The following is a 24,574-nucleotide window of genomic DNA, read 5'->3' as shown; positions in this document are numbered from 1 at the left end:
CTCAGTAGTGTGTATAAGCTGGGGATGTTGGCCACCTCGAGGACTTCTGTGTTGGAGATACAGTCCTGCCACCTGATGCCAAGTATTCTCCATAGGCAGTGAAGATGGAATGAATTGAGACGTCGCTCTTGGCTGACATACGTTGTCCAGGCCTCGCTGCCATAGAGCAAGGTACTGAGGACACAGGCTTGATACACTCGGACTTTTGTGTTCCGTGTCAGTGTGCCATTTTCCCACACTCTCTTGGCCAGTCTGGACATAGCAGTGGAAGCCTTACCCATGCGCTTGTTGATTTCTGCATCTAGAGACAGGTTACTGGTGTAGATACTGCAATATTGTGGGAAGTCTACATGGGAAGCACATGATGCACAGTGCAGTTGAATAATTATAGCATGACATAATTGTCAGAGGTGGCACCTTTTGGAACTGGCAATTATATAACCCCTTGCAGGACTTCACAGCTAATGAAATGCTTTTGAAATATAGTTGCTGTTGTGATATAGGGAAACATGCAAGCCAACATGCACACAGCAAGGGATAAATACACTGGTGAGAACGTGCCTGCTGTTCTTCGAAAAGTGGCGTAAGATCTTATATGCCCACCTGAGAGGGCTGATGGGACCTCAGACTCTCATCTGAACGATGGCACCTCTGACAGTGCAGCACTCCCTCAGTCCTGCACTGGAGTGTCAGCCTCAGAGCCAAGGCTGACACCTCCTGTGGCAAATGGACGAGTGAAGCAACAGATTTATAGAGAAAGACATTCTCAGTTTATTTTGTTCTACCTTAATCAATGTGCTCTTGGAAACAATTTTAGGATCCTAGCCTCTTACAGATTGTTCAAGTTTGCCACAGGTTATGTCATTATTTTGGCAATTTGAATTCGACCTTCTTGGGTGTGTTGTACTCATAATATGTCTAATTTATAAAGGAGGGGTACTACTGTAATCTGATGTAATTATCCAATTATAAGTCTAACACATTATTCAAGTTCTTGGAAATGACACTGAGAGGGAGAGGAGATGATATGATATATGTGGCATTAATGACTTAAAAAGGAAGCAAGTGAGAGCCAGAATAAAGATCAAGATTATTTATCCTTTATAATTGCCTAATGTGTTAAATTGGATATTAATACTGGTAATGTGTGTAATAGACTATAGATGTAAGATTAATTTTGATGCATGAAGACATGAGTTAGGAAAGCCAGCAGATGTGTATGGTACTGTGTGTGCGAGTGTATTTGCTCCATTGACTTCAGCTGAAAAAATACATATGTTTATCATTACAAATAGGAATTAAGCCTGAAGTTCATTGTATATTGGACAGTTTCTCTTGCCATGCATTGTTTAAATATGATAAATTCACCAGTCGATTTGGCATCATCCAGCAAATTAAAATTCAATTTGTGATCATAGCAATTCAAAATTAATGCAATCCAATATGGTATTTGGTTTTTGGCACAGGATTATCCAATAAAAATGCAACAGTGGTGTTAGCTGGTTTTGTAGGCTTTATGGGGTGTGTGTAAAATGTATGTATGTAGTTATGAATTACAGTACTCACTCATTTCAGGCAACTGATACAAGAGCGTGTTGAGCAGTTACTTGTGCAGTTTTATAGCATTTAACATTTGTTGTAGTTGGTGTTTGCAGCTCAAGAAAACCGATTGAATCTGTTTTGAAGTATTATTATTTTGGAAATAGCCATTTGTATTTCTCATTGTGTTTATTGAAGTGTCAGATTTATTGCACGGTTCCATTAGTCAGTTAAAGAGGACAGCAACTTTGCAGACAATGTCTGTGTCATTCCCAATAACCAGGTTTGATAGCGAGTGGCCACAAGAAGATTTGAGATTATCATACCTTAAAGAAACTGTACTGATTATTTGGCATTTTCCCTAATGATCTTGGATCAACAAAGCTCTCTTAACAGAATTGGATTGTTCAGAACACCCGATTTAACTCCCGCAGTTCAGTGACTAAATGCAGTCAGCTGTTCAGACCAAGAAGCTCTCAGCTATGATCCCTGCTGTGTGCTAAGTTTGTGTAGATCTTAGCTGCTTTGCTGGCATCCCTGCGATAGAGAGGCGAAACTCAAGCAAGATTACTGCTTTTGAATGCTATCTAGTGTCAGCTTCCTGGCAAGTTGTACACGTGGAATGAGGACAGGGCTAGGCTCTCGGCTCAATGATTGCAGTCACGCATCTTGCTGGTACTCTGTGGTACTGTCAAACACGATGAGAGGCAAATTAGGCCAGGTACCAAAGGGGCTGGTAATGGCCCTAGCACTGTGCCCCTGCGCTTGGCACTGTCTTCAGGAGAGAAAGAAGGAAAACTGGAAAGAGGAAAACCTTAGTCGGAATGAACTAAGACACGGGTTCAGCCTCAGCTGGTGTATTGCATCCAGTTCCGGGTCCCGCACTATCGGAAAGTGGTGAAGGCATTGGAGAGAGTGCACAAAAGATTGACGAGAATGGTTCCAGGGATGAGGAACTTCAGGTTTGAAGATAGATTGGAGAAGTTAAGACTGTTTTCCTTGGAGAAGAGAAGGCTGAGAGTAGATTTGATAGAGGTATTCAAAATCATCAGGGGTATGGACAGAGTGGATAGGGAAAAACTGTTTCCACTCGTGTAAGGATCAAATACGAGAGGGCACAGATTTAATGTAATTGGCAAAAGAAGCAGAAGTAACATGAGGAAAACTTTTTCAGGCAGCGAGTGGTTAGGATCTGGAATGCACTGCCTGAGAATGTGGTGGAGGCAGGGTCAATTGAAGCATTCAAAAGGGAATTAGACAGTTATATGCAAAGGAAGAATGTGCAGGGCTATGGGAAGAAGGTGGGGGCATGGCATTGGGTGAATTGCTCTTTCAGAGAGCTGGTGCGGACATGATGGGCCGAATGGCCTCCTTCTGCGCTGTAACAATTCTGTGATTCTGAGTGTGATGCAAACCAGTGCTTGCATTTTGGGACTGGCTTTATGAGAGCAATTTTACAATCTCAGTAATCAGCTCACTGAGAGCCGCCTTCCTGCCCTTGCTACCAACCCTACCCCTCTCCCTCCCCCTCCCTCCCCCTCCCCCGACATCCCCCTCCCTGCGAAACCCCTTCTGCCCTGACTTAGAGTGGCCTGGGTCCCTTGGTGATGCATGGCTACTGGTGGGTGCATTACCAGCAGCAGCCGCTACCTCTGTGGTGGTGCTGCTCAGTAATCCATCAGACAGTGGTCTGCACGCAATATCCTCAAGGTCCTGCGGGAAAAGGAAATGGTGGATCCTGTCGGATGGTTCCCCGAGCAGACTGCTAAAGTCATTTGGCAGAATGCCTCATCCCAAGAACTTTCAAACAAGCACCAAGAAATAGCTTGGCTGGTGGTGAGAAGGCCCCCCCCCCCCCCACCCCCCACCACCACCCAGTCAGATCCTCCTGCATGCCCGGAGTTTCACCACCTCTGCAAGCTGCCCTCGAGGTGGCTGTGGTGGGGAAGAGACCATTGCCCACCTCCTTCTGGAATGTGACTTTGCAAAGCAGGTCTGGAAAGAGATGCAGTGGTTGTTGTCCAGGTTCATCCCGAGCAGCTCCGTAATGCAGGAGTCTGTGCTCACGGGCTGTTCCCAGGGACGCACACCGAGATAAACATCAATTGCTGCTGGAGGACCATCAACTCTTTGGTCTGCATGAAACTTGCTGGTCTTTCAGTGCAAAGAGTTGTCCGCGATCTAGAGTTGCAGACTGGCACATGCCAAGGTCCAGGACTGCGTGCTGAGGGATGCACTAAAGCTTGGGGCAGTTCTGCAAAGGCTCAATGGGGAAAGGCCACTGTGTAAGGTCCTCCCGCCACAGTGAACAGAGGGACTGAAACCGGTGTAAAACCTCTCTGGCTGTATACACGAAAATATGGTTTTGATGTGTAATGCAAATGTACACTGCATGTAAAATGGAATGGCAAGGGTTGTGAGGAAACTCCCATTCTGTATCGATGGAAAAAGATTTCTTTTGCACTTTCTGGACTGTCAAATTGGAACTGCTTTGTAATTTATTTTTTACAGATTTTTATGAATAAAGTATATTTTTGGAAATAAAGTAAAAGAACTGCCAGCCTCTGGTTGGCAGCTTTGAGGGCGGGTCTTCAGTCACCGGGGTCCTTGATCCCGGGAAAGGCCTGCAGCTGTCCACTGAAGTGCCTAATTGGCAAGCATTCCCCAGCAGCTGCAACACGGGGCTCTCACTGGCGCTTTAGCTGGTGGTCGAGACCCCTGTCGCTCAGATAAAATTCCGGCTGTCCTCTGCAATTCCCACTGGTACTGAAGGCTGTGAATATTAACCAATCATATCATACAAAGAACGGAATGAAAGCCATTGGAATTAACAAATTAGATTGTTTGATTGATTTTAGTCTTGTCTTTCAATCAGATATTACTTTCTTTCTTTTGGGCCTCCTTATCTCGAGAGACAATGGATACGCGCCTGGAGGTGGTCAGTGGTTTGTGAAGCAGCGCCTGGAGTGGCTATAAAGGCCAATTCTAGAGTGACAGGCTCTTCCACAGGTGCTGCAGAGAAATTTGTTTGTCGGGGCTGTTGCACAGTTGGCTCTCCCCTTGCGCCTCTGTCTTTTTTCCTGCCAACTACTAAGTCTCTTTGACTCGCCACATTTTAGCCCTGTCTTTATGGCTGCCCGCCAGCTCTGGCGAACGCTGGCAACTGACTCCCATGACTTGTGATCAATGTCACAGGATTTCATGTCACGTTTGCAGACATCTTTAAAGCGGAGACATGGACGGCCGGTGGGTCTGATACCAGTGGCGAGCTCGCTGTACAATGTGTCTTTGGGGATCCTGCCATCTTCCATGCGGCTCACATGGCCAAGGCATCTCAAGCGCCGCTGACTCAGTAGTGTGTACAAGCTGGGGATGTTGGCCGCCTCGAGGACTTCTGTGTTGGAGATACAGTCCTGCCACCTGATGCCAAGTATTCTCCGGAGGCAGCGAAGATGGAATGAATTGAGACGTCGCTCTTGGCTGACATACGTTGTCCAGGCCTCGCTGCCATAGAGCAAGGCACTGAGGACACAGGCCTGATACACTCGGACTTTTGTGTTCCGTGTCAGTGCGCCATTTTCCCACATTCTCTTGGCCAGTCTGGACATAGCAGTGGAAGCCTTACCCATGCGCTTGTTAATTTCTGCATCTAGAGACAGGTTACTGTTGATGGTTGAGCCTAGGTAGGTGAACTCTTGAACCACTTCCAGAGCGTGGTCGCCAATATTGATGGATGGAGCATTTCTGACATCCTGCCCCATGATGTTTGTTTTCTTGAGGCTGATGGTTAGGCCAAATTCATTACAGGCATCCACAAACCTGTCGTTGAGACTCTGCAGGCACTCTTCAGTGTGAGATGTTAAAGCAGCATCGTCAGCAAAGAGGAGTTCCCTGATGAGGACTTTCCGTACTTTGGACATTACAGCAGTGAAACTGACCTGGGTTATTTATTTTTGAAAAATGAACTGATGGCTTTGGAGAACCACAGATTCTGGAGCAATTATTTAGTGCTTGCTCCCCACAGATGTTGCATACCAAATAAAATGGGAACATGCAGCTTTTATTCACTTTCCTCCAAGAAACTTTTCAATGCATGCCCAGTTCTAGAATGTTGATCCTTTCTAGTTAAATCCCTGATGTCTTTAGATAAGCTAGCTGTCTTTTCCTTGATGACTGGTTATGGGGTTTTTATTGGAACGAACTTGGGGTTTGCTGATGTGACATATTTCAGCATCTTTGTCACTGGGTGTTTTCCAATCCTGACAAATCTGTGGCTAATTGCTTGGATCTGGAGATCAGAAAGATTTGAGATCGTAATAAGCTTTATTTTCTAATTTTAAAAAAATACTGAGATGTGCGTGTTTTCGGTTTTCACTAGTGTGCATTGTACAGTGTTATGTGATGTATACTGTACCTGATTGAAAGCATTACAAAATTGCAAACAGTCTGTTTATGCATTTGCTCTGGAAGTCCCTTTATGAGCAGGCAGTAGTTGAAGAGAGCTCACACTATTAATGGTTCAGTCCCCATTACCTGTGTGGGAGTGAGAGAAGAGATATTAACAGTTTAATAGATTGCACACGCCAGTCAGGTTCACCTGAGAGCTCAGCATTCAGCTCTCCCTCCCCAAACCTTGTACTTGGGTACTTTCATCTTTTAATGATTACAGTGTGCAATGACGTTTATCTCCATTAGCAAGAAAATTACATTTTATGACTGGGTCATGTGAGGAATGTGAAGGAAATGTTTGAATTTCCCAGCATTTGAAAGAAGCAGTGGTTAATGGTTGGGTGTTACTCTTCATTCTCAACTCTATAATCGAAACAAAAGAATTAAAATATACTGACCTGCCCTTCTCCCTGCTGAAGATAATTAAAAATAAAAAAATTGTACAAATTTTAAATAACCATAGCCTAAAACTGGGTAATCGCTTGCCTGCCTGCCTCTGGGTCAATCTGATACACAGGCAGCTGCAACATTGCACTAGTTGTATCTTGTAAATGCAGACTGCGCTGCTTGGTTGGGTTTATTGCTGGGAATGTGTTATACTTCGGAGGTTGTGAAACTGTTGAGCAGCTTTTGCTAGTTTTTGAAGGAGATATGTCTGTGAACGGGAGATGCAATGTAACATCTTAAACAGCACCACGTGTAAACTGAGTTCTCAGCTGAATGAGCCCGAAAAAATGTAATTTCAGCTGACAAGGAAGATGGAATCAAGACTTGATTGTGACTGTTATAGGTTTCTTCAAAAATGAATATTAGGTCACTTGTCTTCAATTTAGGTCTCCAGTCCATCCCAGCATTGCACAGGCTTGTAGAGTCGATAAGTCACAAATCCAGCCTCAAGTCTACTGCATTGCTTGTCACTAATTCTGTTCTCTGTCTCCTCTACTTCATTTTTGACCTCTCTCTCCCCTCCCACACTTCCTCTTTTCCCCAATCTCTCTTCCTCCCTCCCACTTTCTCTTTCCCCTTCCCAATCTCTTTACCTTCCATTCTTTCCCTTTTCTTTTTCCTCTTCTCTCGCCCCTCTTTTTGTCTCCTTTCCCCCCTTTTCTCTCCCTCTCTCTGTCTGCCTTTCTCTCTCCCGTCCCTTTCTCCTCCTGCCCCCTCCCCTCAGTCATTTTCTTGTCCCTGGACAACTAGAGCCTGCTGGTAGTCCCATGCCCTACCTTGCCTCTGAAGGTTCTGGCTACATATTGCGGACGGGAGTTGCAGACAGAGAGCATTCCTGCAGAAGTGATGCTGGCTGTTAGAGGAAAGTTCTGTTATTGTAACATTCCTCTCTTGGTTGCTCTTGGCAGGAAATTTGGAAGTAACAGTAGAGCAACTTCAGTATGTTTAAAGAGCTGATTGTGAACAATGTTGTTAAAGCTTTTCCACATGGGTGGTTGATTTTAAGAAATTAGCTGAGCTTTCATGAATGACATGAGATATTAAAACCAGAAAGCGCTGGAAAGGCACAGCTGACCCATCAGCATCTTTGAGAAAAGGCAAGTTATTGTTTTGGGTGGAGACCTCTCATTAGAATGGGATGCTGAAAGATAAGTGAACCCATTTATGGAACTGCCTGTTTGTAACAGGAGTTATCAATACCCTACTGTTCACCTTGAGTGGTTATCCTCTCCCTTTTCCCTTCATTTTGTTCATTCTTATAAAGAAGTTAATTTAAAGCTTCAAATCTGCAGTTCAGTCGAATGGTCAGTGCTTGAGATGTGGCATAGTTAACGGTTATGAATGTAAGTGGCGGTGCAGTGGTTAGCACCGCAGCCTCACAGCTCCAGCGTCCTGGGTTCAATTCTGGGTACTGCCTGTGCGGAGTTTGCAAGTTCTCCCTGTGATCGTGTGGGTTTCCTCTGGGTGCTCCGGTTTCCTCCCACAGCCAAAGACTTGCAGGTTGATAGGTAAATTGGCCATTGTAAATTGCCCCTGTGTAGGTAGGTGGTAGGAGAATGGTGGGGATGTGGTAGGAATATGGGATTAATGTAGGATTAGTATAAATGGGTGGTTGTTGGTTGGCACAGACTCGGTGGGCCGAAGGGCCTGTTTCAGTGCTGTATCTCTAAATAAATAAATAAATAAGCTGTCTGTTTTTTCCATCTTTGTGGCTTTTCTTTCTATAAAATAAGTACCTTGTGTTATTGTAATAAATATGGTTATTGTGTGGCATGTACATACCGTTCAGACAGGCTGCAGCATAACTGGAGCATGTTAGCGTACCCTGTTCATTGAGTGGTGCTGATGTTGGAAGGTACAATAATTCAGGCCAGTCAACACTAGGAAGATTGTTGCCCCTCTCCCCACCCCCATTCCCTCTTGGTATGCATGAGAAATTTCCAAGAGGTTCAGGGGACTGAACACTTTCCAACCTGAGTTTGATACCATGCTGGAGTTGCATTCCATGCCTTGTTAAACTAAAAGAAACGTGAGACTATTTCCTCCATGATTCTCACACCATTTTTCTCAGAATCATTTGAGTCCTGAACTCTGGATTTCGACTGCATCCTTAACACAGTTGCATGGACCATGCCATTAACATGAAATTTTTGCTTTTGGTTAAGAATTGTTTCTCAGATCTTAACTAGTTGCTTTTGCTTTGGCAAGGCTCCAAAAATATGCCATTACAACCAACAGTATTATTGACTAAATTTGGCCTACATTGGTTTCCGACCCACCAGTGCCTCACATTTAAAATTCTCAAGCTCTTGTTCAAATTCCTCCATGTCCTCGCCCCTCCCTATCTCTGTAACCTCCTCCAGGCCTCTGAGAACTTTGTGTTCCTCCAACTCTTCCTTCATGCTACCATTAGCAGCTGTGACTTTAGCTGGCTAGGCCCTGTGCTCTCAAATTCCCCTCCCTGAACTGCTGCGCCTCTGAGGTGGTGTTGGTATCCATCAGATGGGTTGTTTTATTAAAACTACAATTTCTCAATCTGTTTTGGTCAGTGTTTGAGTTTCTGGTTGATTATCACGTATTTAGAAAGATTGCCCCTGATTTTTGCCAGAGAGTGGAGAGGGTGCTAATTTAACTTGCTCACTGTCCAGACTGCAGTCAATCTTACATTCTAGCAATTCAAATAATACATTCATTATCTTTCACATCTTTTAACAGATTATGGAAGAAACAAACACACAAATAGCATGGCCATCCAAACTGAAGATTGGAGCAAAGTCTAAGAAAGGTAATTGATTTTTGAGGAGTAAATTGATTACAAAAGAAAAGGATCCAGTCATTTGTTGAACAAAAATATCAAGAAGTTTGCATCAGTGAGATAGAGTTCATTCTGGCAGAGACCCCCTTGAGTAGTTTATTATATTATAGATTAGGAAATCGGTGTGTACCAGGGAAAGGGTTCCCACTGGGTCAAAGGTTCCTTCACAGGGGTAGCGATGTAACCGAACTCTGGGGTAGGAATGGCAATGATCTAGCTGCTGCATTACAAATATTGGATATTTGCATTTCCTGTTTACTGCAGGCAGTTGTATTTTTGTGACTTTTCTATCTTTCACTGTAGTTGCTTTGGCGGCTATATTTTTAGGTCAACCACCTCTCACCTCCCACACCACCCTCCAGTAGTAAATGGGCATATGGGTTGCGCATCCTAATCCGGCCACGGATGCAACTGATAAACACCAGGAGCTGCAGTAGTGCTACTCCAGGCACAACCTTGTAGTCAATTAATGGCTCAGTTGCCTCTTTGTCGGGGGTTGAGGGGATGGAGCTGGTGGTCTTTGTCCACATCCATGCATTTTTGTGGGTTTGGATGGTAATGAGCCTAGGAGTAAAATGCAGGCGTACTTTGCATTCCACCAAACATAAGGATAGTATTTCATCATGGGGCAGATGGAAGCTTTTGTAGAGGTGTTCTTGATGGGGCAACAATGTAAACTGCCATTACAAACTGTGAAGCCCACTGAATAGATGTCAAGATTTGCACACGTGGATAAAACACAGGTTTGTGGACTAAGAGTTTTTACCCCTATTGGCTATTGGAAATCCTAGTCAATGCTTCCCTGCACCAGGTCTTGCTGCCCACACGTACATATTTTTTTTTTGGCTAGGTTTCTTTAGGCAGGTAACATTAATTCCTATTAACCAAATAACTTGGTGGAACATTGTATGTACTCGGGGAGCTGTATTTGAGCAGTGCACCAAGATTCTGCACCTGGAGGTTACATGAAATGGCAGCAAGGGAGGGAAATGGAGTTAAGGCAGAAGGCACAGTTTGGCCAAAGGGGACTTCAATTTTGCTGACATCAAGCTGGGGCAAGTTTGGGCTCTTCCAGCTTTTAATGTTGGACTGGTAGTTTATAAGAGTGGCAATAGCCACAGAGTTAATGAGGAATTGGAGCTGAGTTTTGTCAGCATACCGCTGAAAAATGACCCCACCCTTCCAGATGTTACTGAAGGGTGATATATGAGAGAAGGGGGGGGGGGGGAGAGCCAAGAATGGAATCCTGGGATATACTTGGGCAAGCATGCGGGCAAAAGAGGAGAAGCCATTGGTGGGGATGTAATGTGGGAGAAGGATGTTGAAGTGGTGACCACACATAGGCAGTGGAGAGGTCGAGCATAATAAGGAAAGACTGTGAGTTGTGACTGCCATCATACAGGATATCATTTCCCAATGTGGTTTTTGTATCGTTGGATGGAAGCTTGTTTAGACAGTTTTGAAGAGGCAGAGATGGGAGTTTAGTTGGCATATCAATGCGTTCAAGGATTTTAGAAGAAAAATGGAAAGTTGGAAATGAGGTGGCCGTTGGAGAGGATGGAAGGGTTCCGAGTAAATTTGGTGGGAGGTGGGTGGGGGTGGAGCGATGATGCCAATTTTGGATTTAGCTGGAGGATTTGAAGAGGGGAGGTTGCGTGGTTAGAAGTGAGATGTGAGGGGTCAGGGGAGCAGGTGGTGAGCTTCAGAGTTAAAGTAAGTTATGTGATGGTGTGGTGGTTTCTTTTGGTTAATTTAGTGAAGCTAATAGCTTTAGAAACTCAGTAAGTGCAATTTCACTTCACATGACAGAAATCTTCACACATTACACGTCTGTTTAAGCAGAGTAACCAGTGCTTCAGTCCCCTCTCCTTAATGTATCCTCTGTTATGTTGCTAAGCATCAATTCATCAATCCGAACCATCCTAATGACAAAGTGCTTTGTGCTTAGCCAATGAAAGCCATTTATTGAACCTATCTTTCATTTGCCAGGATCTCCGAGAAGAGTAGGATATTGAACATCAATCTTCTGTTAATGTAGATTTAAGTGTCATGCTGCTGTTTAAGTAGCCATGAGGTATTTGTGATTTTAGAGCTGGGAATGCCCTTTTCACACCTCATTGAAGAACATGTATTGTGTAAATACTCCGTTAGAAATGATCAGACGGCAATTTGTCTTCAAATGCAAGTAAACTTGGAAATGAAATGCAGCAAAAATCTAAGGTTTGACAGCTGATGAATGAACTGAAGTTGTAATTGTTACTTTGCTGTGCAGGGATCTGCTAGTTGCAGACAGAGTGCTGTCAAATACAGCGCCATTAAACTTAAAATTCGTTGACTTCAGCAAGTCTCTGCAAGCTTTATTTCTTGTAGCTTTTGAGGCTCTTGGCTCTTGGCATTGCTCGGATATGTTCAAAATGATAACCGAGTTTCATAGGAGCAGGTGTCGGCCATTCAGCCCTTTGGGCCTGTTCTCCCATTCAGTTAGATCATGGTTATCTGTACCTCAGCTCCATGTACCCATCTTTGCTCCATATCCCTTGATACCAATTGATAACACAAATCTATCAAAATAAGAACAGAAACAGAAAGTGCTGTAAATAAACAGCAGATCTGGCAGCATCTGTGGAGAGAGAAACAGAGTTAATATTTCAGGTCAATGACCTTTCATCAGAACTGGCAAAAGTTAGAAATGTAATAAGTTTTAAGCAAGTGAGAGGGGGGAGGGAGGAAGAAGAACAAAAGGAAAGGTCTGTGATAGGGTGGAGGGTAGGAGAGATTAAATGACAGATGTTATGGAACAAAAGGCAAAGGAAGAGGTAGGTGGGAAGAGACTGGACAAGGGGAGAAAAAATAGTCACGGTAGGAAGAAATCAGTTCAGTGAGGCAGGTACAGGATGAAACGATGGGTCTACCAGGGACAGTCCTGTTTGTGGATTTTGGGAAGGAGGCAGCAGTGGGCTGTCCAGGGTTGCGGGACTATGAGATGGGCGCATGTGGCAGCGCGTGGCACTGAGTGTGGATCTCAGGATGTGGCGAGAACACCAATCCGAGGAACGCTGTATGTCTCGGAGACACCTGTAATCCTGGACGGTTTCGAAACTTGAAGGATGGAACTTCAGTTGGAATCCACGTGGAATAAGTCGGAGCCGGAGACAGTTGCCGAGGAAGGAGATGTAGCTGTGAAAGCGAGTTTTGGTAGACACCTGAAACGTTAATTCTGTTTCTGTCTCCATAGATGCTGCCAGACCTGTGAGTATTTTCAACACTTTGTTTTTCTTTCAGACTTCCAGCATCTGCAGTATTTTGTTTTTATTTTAGTGTTTAATTCACTGCCATCTCTCTTCCAGGAATGTCTACCTTGAAGAAGTTCTGCTCTTCTCTCTGATGGGATTTCCTTTTGTCTCTTTTACCTTCATTGCTTTCCATTTCCCTCCTGGTGTTTGATAAGGTGTCTACCAAAACTCTCTTTCACAGTCACATCACCTTCCTCGGCAACTGTCTCCGGCTCCGACTTATTCCACATGGATTCCAACTGAAGTTCCATCCTTCATGTTTTGAATCCGCCCAGGATTACAGGTATCTCCGACACATACAGCATTCCTCTGATTGCTGTTCTCGCCACATCCTGAGTTCCACACTCGGTGTTGTGCACCACCACATGTACGCACTCGTCCGCCTCATAGTCCTAGACAGCCCACTTCTACCTCCTTCCCAAAATCCACAAGCAGGACTGTCCTGGTAGACCCATCGTTTCACCCTGTACTTGCCCCGCTGAACTTATTTCTTCTTATCTTGACTCTACTTTTTCTCCCCTTGTCCAGTCTCTACCCACCTACCACTCCCTTTGCCTTTTGTTCCATGACATCTTTGCCATTTAGCTCTCCCACCCTCTACCCGATCACAGACCTTCCCTTTTGTTCTTTTTCCCTCCGCCCCCCCCCCCCCACCCTTTCACTTGCTCCAAATCATTTACATTTCTAACCTTTGCCAGTTCTGATAAAAGGTCATCGACCTGAAACGTTAATTCTGTTTCTCTCTCCACAGATGCTGCCTGACCTGAGTATTTTCAGCACTTTCTGTTTTTGTTTCAGATTTTCAGCATCTGCAGTATTTTGCTTTTATCTAGGTTTATGCAACCTGTGCTCATAATTTAACTCTTCAAGCACTGCTATCATTCTGATCTGTCTTCTCGGGGATGGAGTTTCAGATTTCCCTGGCCCTTTGTGTGAACTAGCTATTTCCTGATTTCACTCCTAAATGGCCAGGTTTTCAGAAAGAACTCCTGCTTCTACATGTGTTTATTACATGTAGCGAAAGAGAAGACTGTGCTTTCCAGGGCTGTGGATAGTGACTGCCTTGGGGGCAAATTGAGCACGATTTGTGCTTTACCCAGATCCTAATGGTGTCATAATTGTTTGTATTGAGATATAGACATAGTCACACAGCAGTGGCCAAACAGCAGCCTCCAGACCATTTCTGGTGCCTGGCCCCTGGCACTCTGCCCCTCTAAGCCCGGGCATTTCAGTTCTGTTTGTGCTTATATTTGTTGGCTGGTTCTGTTTGAATTTTATGAGCTTAAAGGTTTGGAAAGGGAATAAATCAGTGAATAAGTCCTAAATGAGAACACCAAGATCTGTTAGTATTGGCAACTTGAGATAGAGGAAAGTTAATTGGTTCTTTATAACTGGCCCCCAAAGGACCAGGCAGCCCACAAAGCCAAAAGGCTTGGACACCCCTAGGCTACAGCAACACTTTGTCCTCCATTTTACATCTGCTTCAGTAATTTCACTATTGCACCGTAACAAATAGTAGAATGAAGCATACTCAAAGATGTTATATTACTGATAAGAATGGCATTTGTTACTGTTGTTCTACAATCACATTGTCCTAATAGAATAATTTTCACATCACCTGCTGTTGTATTTCAATCCTGCTCTTCTCGCTTTCACATATGCAGAGTATATAACAACAAATTGTATTTACATAGCACCTTTAACGTAATATAAGATCCAAGGTGCTTCACAGATTTATTATAAAACAAAATATGGCACTAAGCATTGAAGGTAATATTAGGGCAGATGATCAAAAGCTTGGTCAAGGAGGAATACAAGATAAAACTATCCTCAGTCTTGCACACAAAAAGGAAGACCTGCATTAATATAGCGCCTTTCACGACCTCAGACGCTCAAAAGCGTTTTACAGCCAATGAAGTACATTTGAAGTGTAGTCACTGTGGTAATGTCTGAAACATGCAGGACAAATACTGATGTGCGTTTAAATTTAACATTTGTTTTATCAGTTACTTTATTCTTGCTTGAATTCTCTCTCCATGTTCATCTTGTTGGTTTTCTTTACTTTCATTTTTTTCCCTCATTCTACTTCCCTTGTTCTCTCGTGTTCTCATTCTCTCGTGTGTTCTCTCTCTCACTGTTGCACATTCTCTCTATCTAGTGTATGCTCCCTATGCTGTTTCTTGTTAAAACTAAAGAAAAACTTGCATTTTTATAGTGCCTTTCATAACTAAAGTATATCCCAAAGTGCTTTACAGTCAACTAAGTACTTTTGAAGTGTAGTCACTATTGTAATGTAGGAAATGTTACAACCAATTTGCACACAGCAAACTGCCACATACAGCAAAGTGATAATGACCAGATAATCTGTTTTTGTGATATTGATTGAGGGATAAATATTGGCCAGGACACTAGGAATAACTCCCCTGCTCTTCTTCGATGTAGTGCCATGGGATCTTTTACATCAGCCCGAGGGGGCAGCCGGGGCCTCAGTTTATTGCCTTATCCGAAGACTGCACCTTCGACATTGCAGCACTCCCTTGTACTGCACTGGAGTGTCAGCCTTGATTTTTGTGCTCAAGCCCTGGCTGTCTGTGCTCAAAGTGGATAAGGCACCAGGACTGATGAGGTACATCCAAGGATACTGAGGGAAGTAAGAGTGGGAATTGCGGAGGCACGGGCCATAATTTTTCAGTCTTCCATAGTGTTGGGGGTGGTGCCAGAGGACTGGAAAATTGTAAACGTTACACCCTTGTTCAAAAAAGGTGTAAAGGTAAGCCCAGCAACTAGAAGCCAGTCAGTTTAACTTTGGTGGTGGGGAAAATTCTACAAAGAATAATTCGGGACAAAATTAATAGTCACGTAGACAAATGTGAGTTAATTAAGGAAAGCCAACATGGATTTCTTAACGAAAAATCATGTTTAACTAACTTGCTGGAGTTTTTTGAGGAGGTAAGAGAGGGGGTTGATGAGGGCAATGCTGTTGATGTGGTGAACATGGACTTTCAAAAGGCGTTTGATACAGTGCCACACAACAGACTTGTGAGCAAACATGTAGCTCATGGAATAAAAGGGACAGTAGCAACATGAAAATAAAATTGGCTGAATGATAGGAAACAAAGTGTAGTGGTTAATGGATGTTTTTTAGGCTAGAGGAAGGTTTGTAGTGGAGTTCCCCGTGGGTCAGTGCTGGGACCCCAGCTTTTCCTGATATATATTAATGACCTAGACCTTGGTGTACAGGGTGCAATTTCAAAGTTTGCGAATGATACAAAACTTGAAAACATTGTGAACTGTGAGGAGGATAGTGTAGAACTACAAAAGGACATAGACAAGTTGATGGAATGGGCAGACAGGTGGCAGATTAAATTCAATGCAGAGAACTGTGAAGTGATAGATTTTGGTAGGAAGAACATGGTGAGACAATATAAAATAAAGGGCACAATTCTAATGGTGCAGGAGCAGAGGGACCTGAGGGTATATGTGCCTATGTCATTGAAGGTGGCAGGACATGTTCAGAGAGTGGTTAATAAAGCATACGGTATCCTGGGCTTTATCAATAGGGACATAGAGTACAAGAGCCAGGAAGTTATGTTGAACTTGTAGAAGACACTAGTTCGACCTCAGCTGGACGATTGCATCTAGTTTTGGGCACCGCACTTTAGGAAGGATGTGAAGGCATTGGAGAGAGTGCAGAAAAGATTAACGAGAATCGTTCCAGGGATGAGGAAGTTCAGTTATGAAAATAGATTGGAGAAGTTAGGACTGTTTTCCTTGGAGAAGAGAAGGCTGAGAGGAGATTTGATCGAGGTATTCAAAATCATGAGCGGTCTGGACAGAGGAGATAGAGAGAAACTGTTCCCACTCGTGAAAGGATCAAATACGAGAGGGCACAGATTTAAAGTGATTGGTAAAAGAAGCAAAAGTGACATGAGGAAAAACTTTTTCACATAGCGAGTGATTGAGATCTGGAATGCACTGCCTGAGAGTGTAGTGAAAACAGGTTCAATTGAAGTATTCAAAAGGAAATTAGATAATTATATGAAAAGGAAGAATGTGCCGGGTTATGGCGAGAAGGTGGGGGTGTGGCACTAGGTGAACTGCTCATTAGGAGATCCATTGCTGACATGATGGACTGAATGGCCTCCTTCTGCACTGTTAACAATTCTGTGATTCTGTGAAGTACCATTTTGATAACCAGTCCAGGTAGTTGTCAAAAGGCTGCCTCCTAATTGTGGCCCTGAAAATATATTATGAAGTCACATGCCATGGGGACAGCAGTTTCCTGTGGACATTATAATCCTCTTTTCTCCCCTTTCCCTATCCTCAGAACCATTCCCTGTTAATTGTACTAAATTACTGATACAACACAATTGTTTTAGGGAGTCATGGATCTACTAAGAAGCTACAATTTGTTGGGATCTGATGGTGCAGTGTGTTTTCACCTGTACTATCCTGATAGAGGCTCTACTCCCTGTTGATGCCGGAGGGGAAAGACTTTCCAGCTGTGTTCTTGTGGTGTGAATTCACAATACACTAAGTTCTGTAAATTTGGCAATAAGTTGCACTGATGTGATCTAACCTCTGAGATAAGGTCATGTAGAAGTGGAAATGGTGGGATACTGGATGCACTTTAGGTTGACACTGATTTACTTTCAGAGTAATTTAGGTGGAATCTTGCTTGGACCAGTTTGCGGAAAATTTCATCTTTGATGCTTAGGTCAGTTGGAAAAACGGGGCGGTTCAATTCTCAGCTTTGTCACTCCTGTATTGGACACAAATATAACGCAACACTTTGGTCTTTCTTATCTTCATTGGTAATACAGTCCCAGTACAAGTTTGGATTGTGGTGTATAAGGCGTGTGCTTGTACAGTTCTTTTTTTCGTGGTTTGGAATCCCTGCATACAGAATGGAAGGGCTACTATAGGTCTATGTGTAAAATGCAGAACCAAGTTATGAGGTGGACTTGTAGCAGGAAGAGAGAAGTCTGGTTCACACTGACTCTGTCATTGAGCAGCCTGGGGAGGGGTAGGTCTTCCATGGGGAATTCTCGCAGCTTAGAGTCATAGAGAGATACAGCACTGAAACAGGCCCTTCGGCCCACCGAGTCTGTGCCGACCAGCAACCACCCATTTATACTAATCCTACATTAATCCCATATTCCCTACCATTCTCCTACCACCTACCTACACTAGGGGCAATTTACAATGGCCAATTTACCGATCAACCTGCAAGTCTTTGGCTGTGGGAGGAAACGGAGCACCCGGAGGAAACCCACGCGGTCACAGGGAGAACTTGCAAACTCCGCACAGGCAGTACCCAAAACCGAACCCGGGTTGCTGGAGCTGTGAGGCTGCGGTGCTAACTGCTGCGCCACTGTGCTGCCCATTTCCTCCATGTACGTCCGCGCATTTCCCTTGGCACCTTAGCAATTGGAAGGTGGTGGCGTAGTGGTAGTGTCACTGGACGAGTAATCCAGAGCCCAGGCTCATGGGTTTGAATCCCAGATGGTGAAATTTGAATTCAGTTAGTAAGTCTGGACTTAGTCTAATGGTGATCATGAAACCATTGTCGATCGTTGTAAAAACCCACCTGGTTTACTAATGTCCTTTTAAGGAAGGAAATCTACTGTCCTTACCTCATCTGGCCTATATGTGACTCCAGATCCACAGCAATGTGGTTGACTCTTAATGCCCTCTGAAATGGCCTAGCAAGCCACTAAGACCAAGAGCAATTAGAGATGGGCAATAAATGCTGGCCTAGCCAGTGACACCCACTAGAGCATGGCTACCCAACCCGAACCCGACGGGACCTGACGACGTGTCGGATTCGGGTCTGGTCGCACTTCCGGCATTCGGGGTCAGGTTGTGCCGGGTCGGACACGCTCTATCACCAACTCCGGCAAGTGGCTCCACTGTTAATGTACTTTTTGGACTTGAAAGGTGGTTTTGTTACAGTTATTTTAAGCATGTGCAGATAAGCAACAAAGTGAAAAAGGAAGGTACGTGGGAAAAAAATGAAAGGATTCGGTCGGGGTCGGATGTGGTTCTGTCGGGCTCGGGTCGGGTTTCAGTTGTAGACCCGAGCCGGCCTTTAACACCCACGTCCAACAAACGAATTTAAAAAAAAATTCTAAGTCTATCAAACTGCATGCGTTAACATCTCTAGTAGGCCAATCTCACCACCAAGAAATGTTTTAGCTCGATTAGTTATTGACCAAAAGAAATCAGAGAACCCACTTGGAACAAGAGTTTCCCAGTGACTATGCTGTCAAGGTCTCGTTATGGAGCCAGTTAGGTGGTTTGGTTGCCACGGCTACAGAATTGCCTTGCCCACATGTGATAGCTGGCTGAAGCCAACTTTTAAATGCTATTTGGTCTCACGTGGAACATTACAGAAACCTCCCTATGCTGTCGCCATTACCTGTATATGAGAGCACACCCAACGTTACCAGGGCTCAGTATCTATCATGATTAGGCTGCAAAGAGGGAAACAGTTGATCCTGATGCTCTGTGTCTCCAGTTGGTGGAACCATCATCCAATGGTGTGTCCACAGAGGGGTCAGAAGGATGGTGGCAATGTAAGGTCAGATGCTGAATTGTGGAGGATTGGAACCAAGTCAACTTTATCATTGATATTCTGATAACTGAGCCACACAGGTCCACGGTGCTCTGGGGCTTTGTCGTGTCTGACCCGCAATCCTGGCTTATTGACAGGAGATTTAGCCTGTCCATGGCACCTGAGATTTATGCCACGGATCTCCAGATAAATTTGCATATCAATTTCCTAATGATCCTGGCTGGACAAGCAGTGATCTGTATAGGTAAACTGTACTTTTTTATGTTCGCAGACTATTGTTACGACCAGGTGAGAAAGGGGTCTAAGGGTTCCCTCTCAGCCTTTGCCTGGTTTAACCGTAACTGGGTTTAATTTTAAAAACATCGTGTTTTAGCTCCCCCTCCTCAGTGAATCCTTGTTCACTGCTCTCAAATTGTAAGGAAAAGAAATCAACCAGACAGTTTTTCTTAGATTTAAACAAGAAAGGGAGAAGTTTATTAACCTTAAATTCTAATTCAGTTAACGACTATGATTACACTTTGCGATTGCGATAAACGCACTCGCAGATAGAGACAGAAAAGTAGAAAGAATAAAGGGGAAAAGTTTGAGGCAATAGCTGGGATTTATTTACGGTCCTTTGCATTCGATGCAGAGTCTTTGGCGATAAGTCTTGCTGTTTCGTTGGGGCCCAGTGCACACTTTAAAACTTGTTTCAATGTAGGAGGCTTTTCTCTCTTGATACTTAAGTGACTTCATTGGATCCAGAGATTGGTGTGAGAGAGAGCTATCCAGGAAAGAGGCTCTGTTCTTCCAAGTTCAGCTGCAATCTCCCAAACTGTGCTGTGAGCAGTTCGAACAAAACCTGGGCCAGCAGGTTAGTCATGTGACTAGTTGTTTCAACAAACTCCTGCGTTTGTGGATTCTCCATCTTAGCAGACACCCTGGAATGCTGGCTTTCTTACACATTCAGTGTCTGGTGATCAAAATCCCTTTGGGTTAATTGGATCAGGGAGCAGTTCTGTTGTCTCCAGGCACTGTCTCTTAGTATGCAAACATTTTCCAGCCACTGCTGATCTCTTTAAACAAATCACCTCTACACTTCAGCAGCAGTTTAAAATCAATGTTCATTTAACAAAATTAATATGTTTCATTCGCGGCAGGTGGAGTCTTCATGACACTATGGTTCAGTAAATTTTGGGACTGGCTAATCTGCACCAAACGTTTGGATTTGGCTAAGTGCAATGTGTCCTCATCAAACAAACAGAAACTCAACCCATGTGTAATCCTCAGTAACTTGAAGCCTCTCTGTCACGTTGTGCCAGACTCCTGGTTGATTGGGAAAGTAAGGAACATATTATACACCATAGACATCAGCACTGAGGGAATGCTGCGCTGCCTGAGGTGCTGTCTTTCAGATGAAACCTGAAACCAAGGCCCTTCAAGTGGACGGAAAAAATCCCATGGCAGTAAGAGAAGGGGAGTTCTCCCGGTGTCCTGGCCAATATTTATCTCTCAATCAACACTATTAAAATTGATGATTTGGTCATTATCACATTACTATTTGTGGGATGTTGCTGCCTGCAAATTGACTACTGTGTTTTCCTGTATTACAACAGTGACTACACTTCAGCAGTATTTCATTGGCTGTGAAATGCTTTGGAATATCCTAAGGTTGTGAAAGATGTTGTATCAGTGCACGTCTTCCTTTCTTTAAAATTCCTAGCTCAGTGACCGATCTAATAAAGCTGTAATTTCAAACACCAGGGGCAGTAAGAGGAAGCGAAGGAAAGATCCTTTCTTGAGTGCTGCAGCTGCAGTTTCTTCTTCAGCTTCTGCAGTCACGCAGTCCCACATATCGATAAACAGGACAGTGCTGGAGCCTGTCAGAGCAACAGGGGTGGAATTGGTGTCTGGTAGTAGTGCATAACGGGCGACTGTGAATTTTCAGCCAGTTTTACACCCCGTCAATGGAAAAGGAGATCGGGCCAGGTATAAACAGAGCGGTCGATTTGCTAATGCCCATTTTGCATTGCCTGCTGAGATCCCATTCTCTCCAGTTGCACCTGGCTCGTGTGGGAACACTCTATTTCACAACTCTGAGAAAAGGCACAGCAGTACCAGGCTTCCTTCTCAAACTTCTAATTTTGATGCTGACCTGCGGCCAGGCAGAAAATTACACCCATGCTATTGACTGTGCAATTTGTCAGAATTATCACATTATTTCCAGTTATACATTTCACTCTGTGATAAATTCTTATTGCTAATGAGTCAAAAACATCAGTTTAGCGGATAATCGAGGGGACCCGCTCAATTACTTCAGATTGATTAATCTAAGTTCTTCATCTTCCAATCATTCAAAGCTCTTGCCACACCACCACTCTAATTCACACTTGGAGCAGTAACTACTTTGGAGCTTTTAGACAACATCTTTAATGTGTTCTTTTACTGAATGAATTTGTTTTGAATGGGCACCGATGCATAGTTTCCAGTTACATTGTTGTACACGGTCACTTCATTTCTCGATTAGATGCAAAATAAACAAGCTTGTCTGTTCAAATTGAAAGATTTTTCTCTTACGTTGTCTGCTGTGAGATTGTAATGTGAGCAAGTAATGCACACTTCTTGTGTTGAGTGCTGTACTGTACTCTAGAATCGAGGACATGCGAACATAAACTTAAAATTAGAGTCAGGCCATTCAGGAGACACTTTGTCACACAGAAGGTAGTTGAAATCTGGAATTCTCTCCCCCAAAAGACTGTAGATGCTGGGGAACAATTGGAGCTTCAAGACTCAGATCGATAGATTGTTGTTGAGTAGGGGTATTAAGGGATGTGAATCAAAGGTGGGTAAAGGGAGTTGAGGTACGTATCAGCCATGATCTAATTGAATGGCCCTTCCTTATGGCTGCTTCATGGCCATAGAGTCATAGAGTTATACAGCGCAGAAACAGGCCCTTCGGCCCATCGTGTCCATGCTGGCCACCAAGCACTAATCTATTCTAATCCCATTTTCCAGCACTTGGCCCGTACCCTTGTATGCTATGGCGTTTCAAGCGCTCATCTAAATACTTCTTAAATGTTGTGAGGGTTCCTGCCTCTACCATGCCATCAGGTGTTCCAGATTCCAACCACCCCCTGGGTGAAAAAAGTTTTCCTCAAATCCCCTCTACACCTGCCCCTTACCTTAAATCTATGCCCCCTCATGATTGACTCCTCTGCTAAGGGCAACATTTTCTTCCTATCTAGCCTTTCAATGCCCCTCGTAATTTTGTATACCTCAATCAGGTCCCCCCTCAGCCATCTCTGCTCTAAGGAAAACAGCCCTAGCCTATCTAGTCTCTCTTCATAGCTGAAATGCTCCAGCTCAGGCAACATCCCGGTAAATCCCCTCTGCACCCTCTCCAGTGCAGTCACATCCTTCCTATAGTATGGTACCCAGAACTGTACACAGTACTCCAGCTGCGGCCTAACTTGTGTTTTATACAGCTCATAACCTCCCTGCTCTCATATTCTGTGCCTCGGCTTATAAAGGCAAGTATCCCATATACCTTCCTAACCACCTTTTCTACCTGTGCTGCTGCCTTCAGTGATCTATGGACAAGTACACCAAGGTCCCTCTGACCCTCTGTACTTCCTAGGGTCCTACCATCCATTGTATATTCCTTTGCCTTATTGGTCCTCCCAAAATGCATCACCTCACACTTCTCAGGATCAAATTCCATTTGCCACTGCTCCACCCATCTTACCAGCCCATCTATATCATCCTGTAATCTAAGGCTTTCCTCCTCACTATTTACAACACCACCAATTTTTGTGTCATCTGCGAACTTACTGATCATACCTCCTATATTCATGTCTAAATCATTAATGTACACTACAAATAGCAAGGGTCCCAGCACCGATTCCTGCGGTACACCACTGGTCACAGGCTTCCAATCGCGAAAACAACCCTCGACCATCACCCTCTGCTTCCTGCCACTAAGCCAATTTTGGATCGAATTTGCCAAATTGCCCTGGATCCCATGGGCTCTTACCTTCTTAACCAATCTCCCATGCAGGACTTTATCAAAAGTCTTACTGAAGTCCATGTAGACTACATCAACTGCTTTACCCTCATCTACACATCCAGTCATCTTCTTGAAAAATTCAATCAAGTTTGTTAGACATGATCTCCCCCTGACAAAGCCATGCTGACTGTCCCTGATAATCCCTGCCTCTCCAAGTGGAGATTAATTCTGTCCCTCAGAATTTTTTCCAATAGTTTCCCTACCGCTGATGTTAGACTCACTGGCCTGTAATTACCTGGTTTATCCCTGCTACCCTTCTTGAATAATGGTACCACATTCGCTGTCCTCCAGTCCTCTGGTACCTCTCTTGTGGCTAGAGAGGATTTGAAAATTTGTGTCAGAGTCCCTGTTATCTCCTCCCTGTCTCACATCACAGCCTGGGAAACATCTCATCTGGTCCTGGGGATTTATCCACTTTTAAGCCCGCTAAAACTGCTAATACTTCCTCCCTTTCAATGCTAATTTGTTCAAATATATCACAATCCCCCTCCCTGATTGCTACACCTACTTTGATCTTCTCCAAAGTGAACACAGATGAAAAGTAATCATTTAAAACCTCACCTACGTCCTCTGGCTCCACACACAGATTGCCACTTTGGCACCTAATGGGCCCTATTCTTTCCCTGGTTATCATCTTGCCTTTAATATACTTATAAAACGTCTTGGGATTTTCCTTTATCTTTGCCAACAGTGTTTTTTTATGTACCCTCTTCACTCTCTTAATTACTTTTGTAAGTATCCCCCTGCACTTTCTATACTCCTCAAGGGCCTCCACTGTTTTCCCTTATCAAATCCTCTATATCCCTTGACATCCAGGGTTCCCTGGACTTGTTGGCCTTACCCTTCACCTTTACGGGAACATGTTGGCCCTGACTTCTCACTATTTCCTTTTTGAATGACTCCCAGTGGTCTGATGTAGACTTTCCTACAAGTAGCTGCTCCCAGTCTACTTTGGCCAGATCCTGTTTATCATATTGAAATCGGCCTTCCCCCAATTCAGTACCTTTATTTCTGGTCCATCTTTGTCCTTTTCCATAACTTTTCCATGGGTCAAAACCTTAGAACTCCTTTCCTAACAGCACTGTGGGTGTACCTACCTCACATGGACTGCAGCGGTTCAAGAAGGCAGCTCACCACCATCTTCTCAAGGGCAATTAGGGATGGGTAATAAATGCTGGCCTGGCCAGCGACGTCCACATCCCATGAATGAATAAAAAACAAACTACCTTAAATCTTAGAGTTATGGTCACTATCCCCAAAATCCGCCCCCACTGACACTTCTACTACTTGTCCGGCTTGTTTCGCTAGGATTAGGTGCAGTACCACCCCTTCTCTTGTCGGTCTGTCTACATGCTGGCTCAGAAAGCTCTCCTGTAAAGGCCTGCTCAGGTCAGGAAAAAGAACCCGAC

The 24,574-nt window shown here is 44.1% G+C and overlaps 1 protein-coding gene across 5 annotated transcripts in view; it reads left to right on the top strand.

Moving 5' to 3' along the window:
- Positions 1-24,574, top strand: part of LOC137380530 (protein bicaudal C homolog 1-like) — a 305,313-nt gene that overhangs the window by 145,251 nt on the left and 135,488 nt on the right. For 4 of the 5 annotated variants that reach the window (XM_068052479.1, XM_068052477.1, XM_068052478.1 and 1 more), the window contains exon 3: positions 9,151-9,220. The exons of the other annotated variant lie outside the window; for it this stretch is intronic. In XM_068052479.1, coding sequence (XP_067908580.1) covers positions 9,151-9,220 — 70 coding nt within the window. The remainder of the gene's footprint in view (positions 1-9,150; positions 9,221-24,574) is intronic. 5 annotated transcript variants of the gene reach the window in all.

The sequence above is a fragment of the Heterodontus francisci genome, chromosome 20 (genome assembly GCF_036365525.1).
Source record: "Heterodontus francisci isolate sHetFra1 chromosome 20, sHetFra1.hap1, whole genome shotgun sequence".
NCBI classification, from domain to species: domain Eukaryota; kingdom Metazoa; phylum Chordata; class Chondrichthyes; order Heterodontiformes; family Heterodontidae; genus Heterodontus; species Heterodontus francisci.
This window is presented reverse-complemented; position numbering and strand designations above follow the sequence as displayed.